Source organism: Asparagus officinalis, chromosome 7, assembly GCF_001876935.1.
Source record: "Asparagus officinalis chromosome 7, Aspof.V1, whole genome shotgun sequence".
Lineage (NCBI taxonomy): Eukaryota > Viridiplantae > Streptophyta > Magnoliopsida > Asparagales > Asparagaceae > Asparagus > Asparagus officinalis.
This window is the reverse complement of record NC_033800.1, coordinates 68930056-68949555: the sequence shown is the minus strand read 5'-3', so window position 1 is coordinate 68949555 and position 19500 is coordinate 68930056. Positions and strand designations below refer to the sequence as shown.

At 36.5% G+C, this 19500-nt stretch overlaps 2 protein-coding genes and 1 long non-coding RNA gene across 3 annotated transcripts; 1 reads left to right on the top strand and 2 right to left on the bottom strand.

The window, feature by feature from the left end:
* LOC109850599 lies at positions 3496-7659 on the top strand. The gene is made up of 7 exons (XM_020420646.1): positions 3496-3747; positions 4219-4347; positions 6063-6149; positions 6234-6389; positions 6483-6572; positions 7032-7106; positions 7193-7659. Coding segments are annotated over exons 1-7 (759 nt in total). The 5' UTR covers positions 3496-3746; the 3' UTR covers positions 7414-7659.
* LOC109849853 (60S ribosomal protein L37-3-like) lies at positions 16051-19494 on the bottom strand. The gene is made up of 4 exons (XM_020419737.1): positions 19482-19494; positions 19268-19403; positions 17027-17128; positions 16051-16302 (listed from the first exon to the last, which is right to left on the bottom strand). Exons 1-4 carry the CDS (start codon positions 19482-19484, stop codon positions 16256-16258), a joined length of 288 nt encoding a protein of 95 aa, XP_020275326.1. The 5' UTR covers positions 19485-19494; the 3' UTR covers positions 16051-16255.
* On the bottom strand, positions 16416-17020 carry LOC109849854. Its single transcript, XR_002249249.1, has 2 exons — positions 16682-17020; positions 16416-16589 (listed from the first exon to the last, which is right to left on the bottom strand). It is a non-coding gene; the product is annotated as an uncharacterized LOC109849854 (long non-coding RNA).

The following is a 19500-nucleotide window of genomic DNA, read 5'->3' as shown; positions in this document are numbered from 1 at the left end:
AACTGATGAAAGCTCTAATTCAACAGCCTTCACAATCAACATCAGGAGTTACAAATTGACGACTCTCATATTATCAATAGCTAAATGTAAGAATTACAATCTGACGATCCTCACAAAAGTTTGAAAAAAAAGAGATTATAATTGACAATCTCTTCAACACGAAGGTCGCGTTTGACCATTTCAAATCCTTGAAACGGTCCTCCACTTAATAGGGTAATTAACCTCCATTATGGAGCTAATTAAGGGGGTAGTTATACCCCATAAACCCCTATAAATAGGGAGTTTTCACAGCAAAATAGGGCTGGTGGCAAAGGGCTGGACGAAAAATAAAAGAAAGAGAGAACAAGAGAGGAGAAGAAAAGTCACATTTGCGCAGTTGTGATCGGCGTGACGATCGGACCCTCATCTGTGGTCCGATCGATATGAAATTTGGAGGGTATCTACTACACTCGTCTTTCCTAATTCTGAACGGTGGAGATTGCTTTCTATCGGTTAGATTTGGAGATATGGAGATTGCTTTCTATCCGAAGCTAATCGTTCCAGGAGTGCAGAGAAAAGTCACTTTTGCACAGCAGTGATCGGCGTGATGATCGAACCCTCATCCGTGGTCCGATCGACGTGAAACTTGGAGGGTAGCTACTACGCTCATTGTTACTAATTCTGAATGGTGGATCTTGGTTTCTATTGGTTAGATTTGAAGATATGGAGGTTTTACCGAACCTATAGAGGACTGGCGGTACTTTTTTGAGATCAGCCAAAGAGAGAAAGAGATCAGCTACCATTTTGAAATGATTGAACTTGCTTTGTTATCATCAACTCTTTTTAGAGTTTTCCTAACTCGATCAGAGTTTTAAAACTTGCTTAGCAAGTTCTTCTGATTAACAACTGATCAATCATTCTTGGCTAAAAGGATTATTAATCCTTTCTGAAATTAACTCTTTCAAAAGAGTTTCTTAACTCGGCTAGAGTTCCAAACTTATTCAAACAAGTTCTCTTCAATGTCCTACAGGGCTGGAATTTTGGGGGAGATCAAACCACTAGTGGTTGAAGATTTGGAGATCGCTTACCAAGTTCTTTTCAACTCTTCCAAAGAGTTTCTTAACTCGGCTAGAGTTTCAAACTTATTCAAACAAGTTCTCTTCAATGTCCTACGGGGATGGAATTTTTGGGGGAGATCAAACCACCAAGGGTTGAAGATTTGGAGATCGAAAACCGCATAAGGTTGGATCTTCTGGAGATCAAGGTCAAACCCTTGGGAGATCGAAGATTTCAGTCAGATTTCGAAGATCAAATCTCGAAGAATCCTTCAACAACAGAAAATCTACTTGGCTATTAACCGAATTTTCGGTTCTAACAACTCTGTTACAGAGTTTTAACTCGCTTTGAGTTCTTAAACTCGTTAAGAGTTCTTAATTAAACTTGCAACGCGAGTTAATTACACCAATCGATTATTCGGTTCTCAACAACTCTTTTCAGAGTTTTCAACTCATTCTGAGTTCTTAAACTCGCTAAAAGTTCTAAATCAAACTTGTCATACAAGTTAATCGTTCCCGTGAGACAAGACGATCAGATCGTTAATGAAGAGCAAATTCGACGCAAGCATTCGAAGGAGGCACTCCATCGCTATCAAGAAGAACCCAGTTTTAAACAAAGGGGAGAATCAAATTTATTCTCCTCTCTTTTGTAATCAGAAAATCTAATTGTAACTGAGATTAAAGGAATACAAATCAATTTTTTTTCATTTCTTTTACTGACTACAAATTTTTCCACAAACATTAACTAACACCCTTATCATGTTAACTATTAACAGATAGTTATATGTAAATTGTTAACTATTAATCATTATCTGTTAACTATTATACGTAACATGTTAATTATAATACGTAACATGTTAACTTTAATTGGTAAATTGATAACTATATTCAGTAAACTGTTAACTATAATCCATTATATTTTAACTGTTATTTGTAATCTATTAACTGTTATTTATATATAATAGTTAACATGTTAACTATAATAGTTATCAGTTTATATATTATAGTTAACATCTTAACTATAATAGTTAACTTGTTAACTTCAATAGTTAACATGTTAACTACCCTTTTTCCTCGACGCCCCTAACAAACTCTAGGGGCCGCTATAAAACCCCCCGATGGCAATGGCGACTGGCGTTGCAACCGTTGCTCTCTCCTCCACCCTTTGCTTCGTGAGGTTTGCAGAGCCGACATGTCCTTTTTTTCTCGTCGATTTTGCTTTGGTGGGAGGGTTTTAATGGCGAGGAGGTTTACTGTGCAGGCAACGCTCGGCCTCACGAAGCCCTCCGTTGTTGAAACCCCTCATGTTTGTTTCATTATTGTCGTTGGCTTGCTGACGAGTCTTCGTCAAGTTAGGTTTTTGGCGTGTGGATTACCTGTTTGATGACATTTCTGAGAGATGGTTTAGTTAATTCATTTTGCATTTTTAGAAGTTCCTAAGCTTAGGATTATCTTCAGTATTATTGTATATTATTGAGTTTGTTTGATTGAATGTGAAAGATTTTATACCATATGTTTGTAGAAATATCTGACAAACTGTTGATATTTATCGTTAAAATTGTTTATTTTTATGATGAATAATGCAAACATTTATCAGATGACAAGTTTATGATAAAAATCCCACCATTTGGATATTTCAAAGGCTTATTTAGGTAGGGTTTTTCACTCAAAACTGTATTAGTATTTGATATAGGGACTGAGAATGTGCGCCTGATTTGTTTCAGCCCGAGAATTGGAGGAAGTTCGTAACATGTTATCCATAGCACGTAACATGTTAACGATAATAGTTAACATGTTACCTGTTGTAGTTAACATGATAACTGTTGTAGTTAACGTGTTAGGAAAAACATGAGATGGAGTCATGAGTTGAAGTCATGATGGAGGGGTAAAATTGGATTTTTTGGTAAAAAATATAAAAAATTGGGAAAACATGACATGGAGTCATGATGGAGAGGCTGGTGCAAACTTTTTTCAAATTTTGGTGGCTGCAGCACATTGGTAAAAATAGGGGGGCTGGGGCACGTTGATTTTTGGATTTTGGGGCCTTGAAGTAATTTTTCCTTATTTTGGAAAATATGATTTTAAATATTCAGTGAAAGTCAACAAATGCAAAGATTTTGTAAATGTTCGTGAACCATGATGACGTCCGATTTGATCCAAAATTTCTCAAAGAAACTGATGACTCATCTTGAAATTAAAATTTTCCACATGCGCATTGACCCGAAATCCTCACCGTAAATGGCTCCCACACTCCATCAGCACGCTGACATTCAAAAAAGAGCACATGTAATCTGTCCCTTCTGAACCCCATTCCTTAATTGGTTCCCACCAATAATACCCTCAAAATTTAAAATAATACTTAATAAATTTTGTCTTATTAGTAAAAACCCCATTTCTTAAAAAGTTCAACAGGAACATCATTCAAATATTCAGAGAGCACTAAATTATTCGAAAATGCTAACAGAAAAGTAAAGGGAGGAAAGACTCTGTTTCCATTCATGCTTCTCTTTGTGTTGAAGCCAAGAAAGAGAGATCACAAATATATTCGATTCGATTTCTCTTTTTGTCAGTGGGTTTCCTTTTGTTTTACTCCTCATTCGATCGCCCTCTGTATTTTTACCTCCACCTATTGCTTTCAACTTTCTTACATCTTTTGACCTTGAGAGAGGGAACATCTCGGGAAAGAAAATAGCTTCGAATCGGTTCAAAAATAGTAAGTATCGATCCATTTTTTAATGAATATTTATCGAATTTTTGATACATAGGCTTGTTTTCTGATATGGGTTTGGCTTTTTTTAATTAAAAAAATGTTCTTGATGGAGTAATTGTTTGGTAGAAAAGTATTTTGGGAGTTTTTTCTTTAAAAATAGAAATTTCTTGTTTTTTCTATATGGGTTTTTGTTATTTAAGGGTTTTTGTTTCAATTTTCTCCATAAAAAGAGAGGATTCTTTTGAATTTTAATTCTATAGTTTTTATTGATACTTTAGATTGTTGGAAGGTAAAAGACATTACCTTGGCTATGAAGCTAATGAGAATACAAGTTGCTCAAAACATAATCTTTTATTTCCAGCTGAGCCTTACTTTCTACCAAGTTGTAAAAAATTGTTTAGTTTACAAATTTAGAGTTTTTCATGATTCTAGGTGGAAAATCAATTTACATTTTTTTTTTGGTTATGTTGAAAGTGTATCCTAGAGTAAAGGTGAGACAGCAGGAAGAGCCACCATTGATACAAAAAGAGGAGGATATAGTGAGGGTTATAGAAGCTATTTCCTTAAAGAGCCATTCTCCAAGAATCAGAGTCTCCACGCTTGGTAAAATTATCTTTACTTGGCTTGTATAATATATTATTCATTGAGTTCCACATAGGCTGAAATTTGTGAAGTTTGATGTCTTCTTGCTTATTGGCATTAGCATTTCACTTTCTTGTTGCTCCAACTGAGATTAAATGTTCTAGAGTAATTCGATGTAGTCTTATGCATATCGAGGATGTCACGTTAGTATTTCAATATGATTGAAGTGTTGTTGAGCCTTTATTATATTCTTTGACAAGTTAGATTGAAAAGTTTGATGAACTACTAATGTCATATAGCACGCACAAGGACTAGGACACGGATACGAGTTTGATGATTTCTAGTCTTATGCTTTGGAGGTTATATCACCTTCTTATTTTGACAGTTTGAATTATCTATGAGCCTTCGAAATATATTTTGATAAGGTAGAGCGAAAGGTGAAATAAACAACTTGTTTGATATAAAGTGCATAAGAGTATATCACATGAAAATAGAAACACTGACATGAATTGGATTATGAACGCATACTATACATGCATGTCCGACATGATAGGCTTTAGAACAGAGTTCCCTTGCTATGTAGCGATAAGTAGAGTTGCTGTTGTGCGCAGCGAAAATTTCGGCAGCACTTCGACAGCCAACAAGAGAGTAGATCTCAACAAAATCCCTGTTTCACAAAGGAAACAAGAACCGAAAGCAAAATATCTCAACAAAGTGAAATATCAGCTCTTCCTCTCATCAGTTCTAGGACTGACCTGTCGAGGGAACCTACAAGCTATTACAAATCACGACAAGAACACAAATTTAACGTGGTTCGGCAAATTGCCTACGTCCACGGGGCAAGGAGGGGGGAGATCTACTATTAGAGGGAGAGAATACAAATGGATTTATAATCACTCAATCTAAACCCTCACACAAACTCTCAGATCTCTCATACAAATATCTCTCTCAAATAAAGATGCACAAACCAAAGAGCAGCCACCAAAACCCAAAGCCACAGTTTTCTTCCTGCCTGCGGTTTTCTCCTGCAGCTGCACACCACAAATCCTTGCACACCTCTGACTACGCTTGCTCTTCCGCAGTCGCCAAATTAATCCTCTGCCTTGCTATCTCGAATACCTAGAAAACTAGGTATTTATAGCTATATGCGGATGACCTTTGAAACCCGCTCGTACCCGAACGAAATCGTACCCGAACGAAATAAAAAACGCGTATACACATGGGTGTGGCCCCCACGTGAACAATTCTCTTCACGCGGAAACGAAACGAGTGCGTTCACACAACGCGTTCACAAATAACGTGCCCCCCCCCCACATCACGTGTTCACAGTTGCCAAATCTTGAAACATCAAAATAAAAAATATTTATTGACATGTGCTTGAGTTCACATATCCAATAACACTGCAGCTTATAACTTTAGTGCAACAGCTTAATGCTTTAGTGCAATCTTGAGAAAAGCAGACAGAATAAAGTGTATGATAAGGCTTTATACTGTTATAAACAAAGCTTGAAGTTGAAATAGAAGTTGGTTCCATTTAGCACCATAGCCTAAATTTTGAAGTAAAATTCAGATATTGGTGCTGAAGTTCAAATCCTGCAGAATTATCGTTTGATGACAATCTTTTAGTGCTTTACTGAATTTATATTCTTACATATTTACTCCAAAGCCTTACTGTTAACATTCAAAATATCTGCAAGTACATGTCTTGTTAATGTCCTCAACATCGGTTCTCTCAGGAAACAGGGGTGATTATGATTCTAATCCACCGCATGCAAAGTCAAAACCGAAGGTTCAATTAACACCTTTTGTTGCTGCACCAAAAGGTGCAAGTTTAAACTAAGGCCTCTGAATTTTGCATACATTTCAAGAATGCTAACTCGCATATTAAGAATAAGCTTGAATGACAGGAAAGCAGAACAACACACCAAATGAGGACAACAAAACCAACAACAATGGATTCAGAAAGGACAACAAGTGCCAAAGTGATTTTCATTTGACATATCCAAGGATTCATGAGTCTCATCCCAAGGATTCGTTAACACCCTCCCCTGTTCAGTCGAAAGGTGGCCTGCTTTTAAAGTGCTCCATTTCAGAGATTATTTCTCCCATTTTTGATAATATTTGATGATTTGCTTATATTTGTGTTTGGATGACAGGAACTAACGATGATAGATTGGATGAGGATAACAAGACCAACATTAGAGCCAGTTCAGTTCCTATGCCTCGGGCTGTCTTGTCTAGCCCAGGTAGTGATTTCGTGTAAATATCAATTTGCCGTTCTTTTGTGCACTTAATCATACTTGTTATTGAGATTAACTTGAATAGCTTTAGTCTTGTTGTGAGATTTCTTGGCTTTCTGTCAATGTAAACTTCAGTTTTTTTTTATTACTAGTTGCACAACATATGCGGATATTGTAGGAAAAGGTGCATATCATTTATCAATCGTCTTTATGCTTATGGATTTTACCCTGTTAAATTTGTTGAAAGCCAAATGAAATGTGATAAACAAGATTTTCAACGTAGAGTTTTTCTGGATCTGTATAGTTAGAATTTTTTTCCTCTCTCCATTTTCAAGCTTAATGACTTGCATTTGACATGAGATTTGTCCACATTACTTTTTGTTTGTGTGTGCACATTTGTGCATGTACTTGAGGTAAACGAATTACTGCAGTACTAATTTATGATTATTGCCTCTACACTTTCAGATAATGATGAACTAATCGGTAGCCAAAACCAATCAATTCGAGAGAAACAAACACCTCTTAGAAGACAAACATTGAGTATATATCATTAACCATTTCTTCTCATTTTCCCGATATGCATTTGTTTAGTTGCCTATTCTTATTTGTTTTTCTTGTTTTTTAAGAGAGCAATGATATAACCAGTCAACAGAGTCAACTTTCCAGAGAGAAGATAACACTAACCAAGAGGCCGGCATCAAGTCCAAAAACAGAAGGTCAAACCAAGATTGAAAATACTCATAGCACGAGAAAGAGCTGCACTGAGAAGGGAAAGGGTTCTTCGCTATCAACACCGAAGCAGAGACCTCCTTTTAAAGTAGGATTTTCACGACCAAATATCTTGTAATCTGAGTTACCATCTCTTGTCATCTAACGTTTTGTTTGTCTTATTTCTACTAGTTATTGAAGTTTGATGGAAGTTTGTTTGTGAGAGATGACAAGTTGTATTGATTGTGAGGTGTTTCTCTTTGACATAAATGTAGACTTCTCAAAAAAGATATCAATCCTGAATCTGTTTGGACAGGAGAAGGCAGATGTAATATATACTGGCAAGAGGCTATTTATTATCTAGTGCTTGCTATCTTTTTGTTGAGTTGCAGTGTGATGTTCCCTTGTATTGCCCAACAAATATCACTTGTTGATTACGCAACATAAAGCGTTGGCGCCCAAAAGATTTGTAGCATAATGATTTTGATTGGCTAAGTTCTGACTTTACACTGTATCACTACTATAATGCTATGTTTGGGAGTTCACTTATGTAGGGTAGAGAGGGGGAGGGGAAGAGAAAATTATTTTTCACATTGTTTGGGAGTTTTCTTAAGGGGGTAGAGAGGGGTGAGGAAGGGGAAAGGAAAGGGGGAGGAAGGAAAAATGGAGGGGAAATTGTTCCCTCCCCCCACCCAATTCGGGCGGTAGAGGAGGGGAACGGAACTGGGAAAACTCACAGCAATTTGATATGTCGATATTGCCCTTCATCAACAAAATAAATCAAGGTTTATGATGTAAACCCTACTCTCCCATCTCTTTTCCATTTTCTACAGCCATCTTCGCGCGCTCTCCCCCGCGCCCCCCTGGGCTCACCCCCCGCGCCGTTGTCTTCTTCACCTCGTCGGAGTTCTCTACTCGATTCCTATCGCTGACATCCTCCTTCAAGTAAGCAGCCATCCCTCTCTCTTTCTTCTCAGTTTCTGATTTTTTTATTCAAAGTTGCAATTTTTTCTGGAAAATTAGGATCAGTCCTTTTTGAGGGAGTTAGGGTTTTTCACAAACCTGAGCTGTTGCTTATCTAATTGACCAAACGTTCTTAAAAATAAAAGAACGGTAACGTTCTTAAAAATAAATGAACAGTAACTATATTTATATATATACTCTCCCAGGAACAACTTTCCGAAATTACCCCTTCCCTTTTTCTTCTCCTCCTCCTCCTCCTCTTCCCTCTCTCTTCTTCTTCTCTAGACCCTGGCCCACACCGCCACCCCTCCTCCCTCCCCCCTCCTTGGGCCCCGTCCCCGACCTCCTCTGCCTCCTCTGTCTCAAGGTCTTCTACTGGGCCGGCCACTAACACTCTCACTCCTACCATCGCATCTGCTCTGAAACCTCTCCCTCTTTCAGATCCGTAAGGGACTTTGAAGGAGGTTCTCTCTCTTCTTCTTCATCTTCTTCTTCTTGGTTCTTAATTTTGAATTGAAAGGGAAATGATGTTCGATCTGAGGCAATGGTTGCTACTTTTCTCACTCTGTCAATGTCCACTATGCTTGGGAATATGATTAAGCAGCTTCACTTTGATTCATATGAGGTACGATCTTTATTAATTGAGCTTGAGTTGGAGTTTTTGAATTTGATTGAGTTTTTAGGTTTATTGTATTGGATTTTGGACTTCCATGTTTGTTTTGTGATTAAATTGAGTGTTTTGATGTTGAATTATGTCAACGTGTTGAGGATTTAATGTGGATCTGTTCTTAGTCTTGATTTTTTGCAAGCAGATGTCTGGTGAGTTTTCTTGCACACAAGGTGTTTGATATAATGCATTGGTGAGAAGAAATGGTTTTATTGGAGAGAATGGCTCAATCTCAGGCGTGGGTTATAATTTGATGGAATTAAGCAAGATTTGAGACTGATGAAAAAATATCTATGCAGGTGAAAACCCAGAGATGATTAGTTGTTCAGGATAATGGTTTTGATTTGGCTTAGTGGGTGCATTCTGTGGTGAGAGAGAAATGGACAGTTAAAGTTTTTGATAAGAGAATGCTCTCTGAAGGAGTGCCTGAAGATAGAATGTTGAAGCTTCTTCTGATTGCATTGAAGTGCATATACAAATCTGCTGATGCTCGACCAACTATGAGCCAAGTTGCTGGCATGATACATTCATTGAAGGAAGAAGAGGATATGTTTGTTGTGTCTGAAATTGATTCAAGAGATGCTTAAAATTGGGGAGTCTGTTTTCATAATGTCCTGGAATTTATGTATATATTTTATTTGACTATTATTATTTGCTAGTGTATATGTGTTGGTCACATATGATGAGGTGGAAAAACATTGTTTATTTGTTACACTGATCAAGTGCTTTGGAGAGATGATGAAGTAGAAGGTCTAGACTGAAAATTGCATTGATGTGTTGTCGGTTGTTGTGATCTTATGTTCTTGGATTCAAAGCTTTTAGTTGTATGTAAAATTGCATTGATGTGTTGTCGGTTGTTGTGATCTTATGTTCTTGGATTCAAAGCTTTTAGTTGTATGTATATATTATATTGAGAGTTATTGGCTGTTGTGATCTTATGTTCTTGGATTCAAAGCTTTTAGTTGTATGTATATATTATATTGAGAGTTATTGGCTAAATACCATGATGTGTTGTCAATTGTTGTAGAAATTATGTTTTTGGATTCAAGATTATTGAGTTCTTGTATATCTTTGGCAGAAAAACTTTTGGTAGAGCAATGTAGATTGTCAAGACTTTTGTAGCACATTGTATTATATTTTTGTAATATCTAATATTGTAAATCTAATCATATCGTGTATTCAAGCAATATCAGCTGTAAGAATGTAAGAATTTTATTATGATGAACGTTAACATGTTTAGTTGAGAGTTAAATTGTTATGATAAACGTTAACATATGCAGTTAAAAGTTAACATATTATGGTGAAAGTTAACATATAATAGTGAATGTTAACTTATTATGATGAAAGTTAACGTGTTCAGCTTATAGTTAACATGTTATAAAGAAAATTAACATATTATTATGAATGTTAGCATATAAACCTAAATGTTAACATATACACCTAAAAGTTAACATATACAGATAAGAGTTAACATGCTCACGTGAAAGTTAACATGTTCAGGTTAAAGACAATGTTTTTAAACATATACAGATAAGAGTTAACATGCTCACGTGAAAGTTAACATGTTCAGGTTAAAGACAATGTTTTTAGCTTAAATTTTAATTTTAATTACATTTTCACGTGAAAGTTAACATGTTCAGGTTAAAGACAATGTTTTTAGCTTAAATTTTAATTTTAATTACATTTTGTACGTTGGAGCATATTTCAGAATAAAAGGATAATCACGACATGATTAGACTTACAATCTTAGAACTTTCTGATTTTTCACATGTTAACATTACAGTTAGAACTTTAGTCTTTCAAACACATCGAACTTTAGTTCAAAAAAACTTGTTATGAAGAAAGTTAACATGATTTGTGAAAAAAGTTAACATGTAATAGTAAAAGTTAACATATTATGCTGAAAGTTAACATGTTCAGCTGAAAGTTAACATGTTACGATGAGAGTTAACATATAATGATGAAAGTTAACATGATTTATAAAGAAAGTTAACATGTTATTATGAAAGTTAATATGTAACAGTAAAAGTTAACATATTATGATGAACGTTAATATGTTCAGCTGAAAGTTAACATGTTATGAGGAGAGTTAATATATAATGATGAAAGTAAATATAATTTATGAAGAAAGTTAATATATAATGAGTTTAATAGTGCATCGTAACTTGAAGATTATGTACATGATTTATATATATTATGTACACAATAACCTTAAGATTGTGTACATATTATGTACCATAATATTCAGGTTTTGATACACATAATTTATATATAATCTTCAGTTTATTATGCACATCAAGTTTTATTTGAATGAAGTTGTACATATTCACAGACAGCCACAATACATTTCACATACAATCGTAATAAATTACACCAAATTTGATCACTAAATAGACACAATACATTTCATTAAATTTTGATCTAAGTACAACCAAACCACAAGAACAGTATAATCAACTAAATAATGAAACATGACACGCTACAAACAATTATGGATGCAACATAAGGATCATCAGTACAACAGTCTTAGAATTGAGTAGTAGCCACTAGAGGATGATTCGACATTCCACAACCATAAAAATTATAACCCACGTCTGAGATTGAGCCATCCTTTCCAATAAAACTATTTTTTCTCACCGAGACATTATATCAAACACCTTGTGTGCAAGTAATTCCCATCAGTTTGGGCTTCAAAGATCAATCGAAGGTCTTCCCAAATCGAGCCAATATCCCTATGCATCCCAATTCATCTCATATTCACAATCCTCGACATCCTTCTCTTTAGATGAAACTACCAAGTTCCTTCCAATCGATCTGATAGAATTCATGCATTCGCTCAACATCCTTCTCTTTAGATGAAACTACCAAGTTCCTTCCAATCGATCTGATAGAATTCATGCATTCGCTCAACCAGTTCCAACATCCAAAATCTGATAGAATTCATGCATTCGCTCAACCAGTTCCAACATCCAAAACCATTTGTTGGCCAAATGATGATCAAAACAAGAGTCATAATAAATTGACCTAGGTACCTGACATTACTAACCCCAATAAAAATCATAAACATTAGGAAGTAACTGAGAATGTAGCACGAGAGGATCATTCAAGTGAACAACATGTGTTGGAAGCCTCACCTTTACCACAAATAACATAAATTTTTTCATCAGTCTCAAATTTTGCTTAATTCCATCATGCAAGACGTCATTTCCCTTTCAATTCGAAATCAATAACCAAGAAGAAGAAGACGAAGAAGAAGAGAGAGAACCTCCTTCAAAGTCTCTTATAGATCTAAAAGAGAGAGAAGTTTCAGCTCAGAGCATATGTGGAGGTAGGGGTGAGAGCTCTGATGGCCGGCCCAGTCAAAGACCTTGAAGCGGAGGAGACGAAGGAGGTCGGGGACGGGGCCCAGGGAGGGGGCAGGGAGGAGGGGTGGGGGTGTGGGCCGGGGTCTGAAGAGGAGGAGAGAAGAGAGAGGTGAGAGGAGCAATTAGGGGAGAGAAGAGAGAGGGGAGAGGGGGAGAAGAAGAAGAAGAAAAGGGGAAGAGGTAATTTCGAAAAGTTTTTTCCTAGAAGAATGTGAAAGGGACCAGAACACACTTTGGGGGGCTGGAACACAAGGGAAAAACTATGAGGGGCTGGGTCACATCCCATTTATTTTTTTAAGGCCTAGAAACATTTTTCCCAAAATATAATTAGCAGAGACTATTTCGGGTGAACGGTAACAAAAAAGTCGGGATTTTTTTAATGTTTTATCCTTCCTTTTCGTATCTTTATGTATTCAAGCATCACTACTAGAAAATGGAGTATTGGCTACGGACATATAGCGACCGAAATTTCCGTCGCTATAATATGACATATAGCGACGGCAATTTCCGTCGCTATATTTCCGTAGGCAAACAAATATTTACCGACGGAAATTCTAGTTTTAGCGACCGAAATATTCCGTCGCTAAAATATTACCGACAATAGTCCAGTATGCAGTAGTGCATAAAGTTTGTGAGAGTGTGCATGATGTGCAAAAGATGATGATATAATTCTAATTAACGAATTAATGATGGAGCACTTGCCATCACATTCACAAGAGACAAAAAGATGATGATATAATTCTAATTAACGAATTAATGATGGAGCACTTGCCATCACATTCACAAGAGACAAGATAGAGGAGGGAAGCAGACAAAAAACGAATTAATGATGGAGCACTTGCCATCACATTCACAAGAGACAAGATAGAGGAGGGAAGCAGACAAAAGAAGCAAGAACATGTAGCCTAAAAATATCGTCAGGTGCATAATTATGTTCATTAATTATGTTCCTCAAACTACTTGACTACAAAATTAAGTCCTCTGCAAGAAGTATATTACTGTAGATCTATTTAATTAGCATGCATCAATACATCGAGAAACATTTTCGGAATTTTTTTTTATAAAAATAATAGCTATATTCTTAATCTTCTAGATTATTGAAAAAGTATCAAATAAAAGTTATAGCATGTAAAATAAATCTGAATAAAATAAACAATTAAATATGGCCTGATCGGGAGCAGTCGTGTAATCACTGCCCTAGAAGATTAAGGACCCGCCTATCGCCCTGGCGTAGATAATCCTCTCTCCCCTAGCGGTAAAAAACTCCGGAAGCGGCCGATCTCTGTACTATATATATATATATATATATATAGGGTTGGAAAGAGACGTTACAAGTACCGCAATTAATTCGATAACGTTCATCATAATTTTCCGTAACGTTCCCCAAATAATGTTTAGCCATTACGAATGTTTTAATTGCTAATTAAACCATGTTATAATTACAAATTTTATTACTATTCATGAAGGCAAAATTGCCTTTTTCCCAACAAAATATCCAACGATTAATGATTAAAAAATTCATTGTGATTAATAACTGATAAAAAAGGATTTTAAGTGGAAATCGTCGTTGCAAAGCATTTTTTAAAATTCTGGAATCAGATGCAGTACCTTCCCACCTAGGTAACACATAAGTGAATTTTAAGTCAAATGTGCAGGCAACCAACACATTTTGTGTTGGATGATCTTTCCTACCACGATATTTAGGAGCGTCGGTAGGAGAAACCTTTGATCGGATGTGTGTTCCATCTATTGCTCCAACACAATCCTGATAATATAGGGAGTAATTAGTTAAATTCTAATTTTAACAATCTATACAAAGATAAGAATTTGTGAAATTTATCATCACCTTGAAATACGGATCAAACTTTGGATTGTTGCGTATCTCTGAAGGAATTTGTGCTTCATTGGGTTGCACTAAAAATATCTCTTCCAACTCTATCATAGCTCTTAAAACATTATGAAAATGACGACTCACACTCTCTCCAGATCGTCCAAATATCTTACTAACCTCACGAGTAGTTACGTTGTGTCCCAACATATACAAAAATTTTGCAACTTGTTCCTCAATAGTAACTCTTTGAGTTCGTTTAAGCCCGCCATCTCTCTCCAATATTCCACATAATTGATGAAAAACCGGTGGATTCATTCGGATCATTTTCCTACATACAACCATTTGTGATAATATTTTTCGCACCATATTAGTTACTTCTCTACACTCGTAAGGTTCACTATTTAATCTCCTTCTATTTTCTCTTTGTTGAATGAACAAATAAGCAATCACACAGAATATATCCAATTGCACAATGACATGCATGTTAAAATTTGACCCATGCTTCATCCATTATCTATGTGAGGATATGGAAATAACACAATTAGGATAGAAAATTAAAAATCATTAATTATACACAAACTAATGATAAATTTAGAAGCTCTTATACTATACACAAATTAGTTTATTATGTAATTTCAATACTCTTTTATAACACTACTTGATCTGTAATGTAAATTTCAATACTCTTTTATAACACATGTAGCCATTTGCTCTCTCTAGCAATGTTGCACTGAAGCCAATTGATATAGATTCAAAGTAAAATAACCAAAATCCCCTAAAAAAATCCACAGAACAAGAAGAAATCAGAGGGAAATTGAGCTCATCAATGGCGAATTCCTGTTGCATCTCGGCGTCAACTGCAACATCAAATTCCCCTCTCAAAACCCCCTTCAAAGCCTCAGCCATAAACTTCAATCCATCTGCCTCCTCCCTCCCTCCTCCAGGAAACTAGCTTCAACCATCGGAATAGCGTATTCGAGCCCTCGCTGGACCTCGCGGCCCAATCAAAGGACGGGGCTTTGGTCAATTAGGTAAGCACTCGCTCAGATTTGTGAAAACCCTAGAAAATTTGTGGTGTTTTTGTAATTTTCGGATTGTTTGGTAGGGATTTGGTCAATTAGATAAGCAGCAGCTCAGGTTTGTGAAAAAACCCTAACTCCCTCAAAAAGGAATTAGATAAGCAGCAGCTCAGGTTTGTGAAAAAACCCTAACTCCCTCAAAAAGGACTTATCCTAATTTTCCAGAAAAAATTGCAACTTTGAATAAAAAAAATCAGAAACTGAGAAGAAAGAGAGAGGGATGGTTGCTTACTTGAAGGAGGATGTCGGCGATAGGAATCGAGTAGAGAACTCCGACGAGGTGAAGAAGACAAGGATGCGGGGGGAAAGAGACCGCCGACGACGCGCGGGGAAGAGCGCGGGAGGAAGAGCGCGCGAAGGTTGCTGCAGAAAATGGAAAAGAGATGGGAGAGTAGGGTTTACATCACAACCCTCGATTTATTTTGTTGATGAAGGGCAATATCAACATATCAAATTGCTGTGAGTTTTCCCAGTTTTGTTCCCCTCCTCTACCACCCAAATGGGGGGGAACAATTTCCCCTCCATTTTTCCTTCCTCCCCCTTTCCTTTCCCCTTCCTCACCCTTCTCTACCCCTTTAAGAAAACTCCCAAACAAAGTGAAAATAATTTTCTCTTCCCCTCCCCCTCTCTACCCTACATAAGTGAACTCCCAAACATAGCATAAAGGCTAAATGCACCTAAATACCTTCCTTAAAAATCAATCACAGCATAGTCAGCCCAGAGAACCTCGAAGATCCCATGCTTTAGCTAAGTTTCAGCTGATGAATAAGCACAGCAAGAGTACATATATTTGCCCGCACAAAAACACTCATACTTTCCTCACGGACCATAAACAAGCAAACCGTATGACATGCATCTGAGCCTTCTACAGTTATCCATGAGATCATCAAAAATTTCATCAGACGATAATAATAAGTCACCAGGACATACAAAATACTAAGTCTTCAACTGTTTAGAGATAAGAAAAAGAAGACAATTGTGCAAGAAGTTTTAGCTTAACAGGATCAAATCCCACAAATACAAATAAATCAAAAGCCTATGCTGCTCTGCCTGACAGTCTCAAAGCATGATCATGTTTAAGATGAAGTCGCTGCAACCCTCTTCTTCGGAGCTGCTTCAGATCCTGCAGAAAAGAAAATAGAATAAGATATTAGTACCTGACATTCTACCATAAGATACACAAACTCTAATTGAAATAAAAACTACCAATTCTAAGATGGCATATATGATATAGTGCCTTTAAGAATATGATGCAGTGAATCAAAAGATTAGGGTATGGTCACTAACAAGGTGCCATATTTGAGCCAGTGAACTTGCAGAACTTTTGGTGACAGAATTATTGGGTAACGAAATCACTTCATTCAACAATTATCGCACACTAGTGTATGTCATTGGATCCTGATTCTGAAACTGGATGATTACACAGGTTCAAAGGAAGTATAAAATCAAACAGAAGGCAGGATAAACCCAACCCAAAAAATAATGGGTTTAAGATATATTACCTAGAAACATTTATTATTTCAGATGTAGATACAAACTGCTCAAATACCTCAAGTTTCCAAATAACCAAAACTGGTTAGAAAGTTAAAAAGCTAAAAGAGAGATTCCCTATATATAACATCTTGCTGTTGTAGAAATAATTGGAAAATTTGCGAGGCACATTGCTATACCAATTTAGATAAAATTGCTGCAGATATAAGAAAAACTTAAAAAAACCAATAATCATATAATATCAACAGCTGGGTCGTGAAGCTGCTGGTTCTAACCTGAACAACACCGCCACAAAGAATAAGTGCCATGAGTGGAAGAAAGAAAACAAAAGAGGCATAGGGAGAGTGCAGGAGTACCTTCTCTGAAGTTGCTCTTGAACCTGCGAGGCACATGACGAAGATACCTCATCCTACCAGTGCCTGTGGTCTTTCTCCTGATGGCCTTGACACTCCAGTTATCTGTTTCATGTTTGTGTCAGAGACAATGATAGCTAAAAGCATAAAACTGATGATTGTAGAAAAGGAATGCCAAGTCACTACATAGTAAATATTACTACATAGATTATCAAGAAATTATTGGAAGTGTAGAAAATAATATGCTGCCTTAAATTTGCAAAAGGGTGCTCGTGGAGATGGGGGAGGGTGGACCAATCTAAATGCATCATATAATGCAAATAAATATGAACTTAGCAAGAAAAAAAATGATTTGAAGGAATTTAAAACACAAATGAAGGGAAAAGTGAACACCAAAATGCTACTTAACCATGGGATAATAGGAGGGCTAGCAGAAATTAGACTTTCCTAACTTGCCAAATAAGAAAATGAACCAAATTAGGGAGATTTAACCTGTTTTTAACCTTTCAAATACAAAAAATAATGCAATGGTTGAGATAAACCACCCACGCGAGGTAAGACTTGTGACGAGTAACTACAAAAGATGATATTTAAACCATGAACTCGCATTGCAAAGTGTTAATGACTAAATAAGCTACTCTTAGCTCATAACTTTTCTTGCAATAGAACCTTATAAACAGCTTCTTGTGAAGCACAAGTTTTTTGCTAAAAAGTTAAGATAATGATATAGAGAAGATTATGCAGGTACCCATGTGAATATGGGCCCCAATTTCAATAAGTGGAGGGGAATATGCCACCTCACTACCAATCATAAAAAGTTGTGTTTGGTACCAAGCATACCCATTTTTCTCATATATATATATATATATGCGCGCTTGCGTGCACACATGTGTATGTATGTATGCGTGTGTATTGAAATTAATAATTCACATGAGATCATTATTTGTTTTCATTTCATGTGTTATTAGAATTACACTTCCTATCACATTTCTAAGCTTCTTTTAGAATGTTGATAATTATAATTACATCCAAATGACCTTTTCATATTTTTGGATGTTGGTACAGTCTGCAACAAACTCCACCTATGTTTGAGTTTGAAAAAATGGCTGTGAAATGTAGGATTGAAAAAATGGCTGTGAAATGTAGGATTTACGTCCAAGAAGCGTATGACAAGTGTTTTAAAATTAAAAGAAGTGTATGACTAGTGTCTTAAAATTAAAACATTTGCCATGTAATTCAGTACATGTCTGAATAAATGTTTGCATATATCCAAGGGGTGTCTAAGAACTTTGGGTATAGGGGTGTGTTGGGCACGTGTCAGGTACGGGTACAGCTTCATGATAGAAGCACCCGGGTAACATGGCAATCTTAGTGACCAACATGTGTGAAAACACTAGGATGAGCGTTCATAGTAATTAAAAAAGCATAAAGGATAAAGAGGAAGGGAGTGTATGCCTGACATGCTCAACTACAACAAATATCAGTAATTAACACCTAAATCAAGAACAGAAATAGGGAAAGTAGAGAGAAAAAAAGCTAGTGTGTGAGGCTATAAACCCCTATAACTTCCATGAAAATCATTAATGAAAGTTCAAAGTGTTTTGGAATTTAATTGACTTTCCGGACACACAAAACAATCCAACCAGTTCAATGACATTGATCTGTCAGCCAGCTTCTGGCAATAACCGTGACAGGGCCATGAGAGGAGGTGCTGGATTTGGGAATCATTTGGTGATGATATATTTAGAGGGTACAATAAAATCACCAATCTAATTGAAGAAGAAGTAATAGTCGAAACATGAGCAGACCAACTCATAAAACGATGAATGTTTTGTGGCAGCAAGAATGAATAGGAAATTAAAACTCAGTAACGCAGAGAAGTATGGCTATCCAAAGATACCCCACACTCATCAATGAATCAAAACTCTCTACTCTCTAGGATAACAAAAGCTAAGCGCAGCATTTGCTTACCACAACAGCAAGCCAGTGAATCAAACAAAATCCATAATCATGCAATCCTTGACATAAGCTTAACTTACTGGGAAACTAATCATTCATCCAACTACCCACCATTCAATCTTTCAGTTTCAAAGTTTAAATACTGCGCTCCCTAAAACTAATTCACATTACCAACAAATTATTCAGATTTGGACACAAGTGAAATGAAAGAAATACTTCATCTTTATCCTGCGACATCGCCAAAAAAGAATAAAAATCAAAACTTTAAAGGGGCAATGGGCTCACATTTGCGGATTCGGGCGGCGGGAAACCCGCAGGATCCGCACCGGCTCTTCTGGAGGTGGAAGCTCCGGCGACCACAGCGGACGCAGAGAGTGTGAGTCTTGTTCCTGCGCTTACCAAAGCTCCCTGTTCCCTTTCCCTGCGCTTACCAAAGTATTAGGGTTAGGGTTTTACACAATTTTGGCAGGACCCGAGATGAAATTAGGGTAAGGGTTACCATTTCTTGACGGAGATCG

Excerpts from the sequence above, each read along its gene's own strand:
- LOC109850599 (XM_020420646.1), top strand. Across the intron at positions 4,348-6,062 it reads AATCAGAGTCTCCACGCTTG|GAAACAGGGGTGATTATGAT; the intron begins GTAAAATTATCT and ends CGGTTCTCTCAG. Across the intron at positions 7,107-7,192 it reads TCTTAGAAGACAAACATTGA|AGAGCAATGATATAACCAGT; the intron begins GTATATATCATT and ends TTGTTTTTTAAG.
- LOC109849853 (XM_020419737.1), bottom strand. Across the intron at positions 17,129-19,267 it reads CGCCGCCCGAATCCGCAAAT|ATAACTGGAGTGTCAAGGCC; the intron begins GTGAGCCCATTG and ends AACATGAAACAG. Across the intron at positions 16,303-17,026 it reads CAAGAGCAACTTCAGAGAAG|GATCTGAAGCAGCTCCGAAG; the intron begins GTACTCCTGCAC and ends TCTTTTCTGCAG.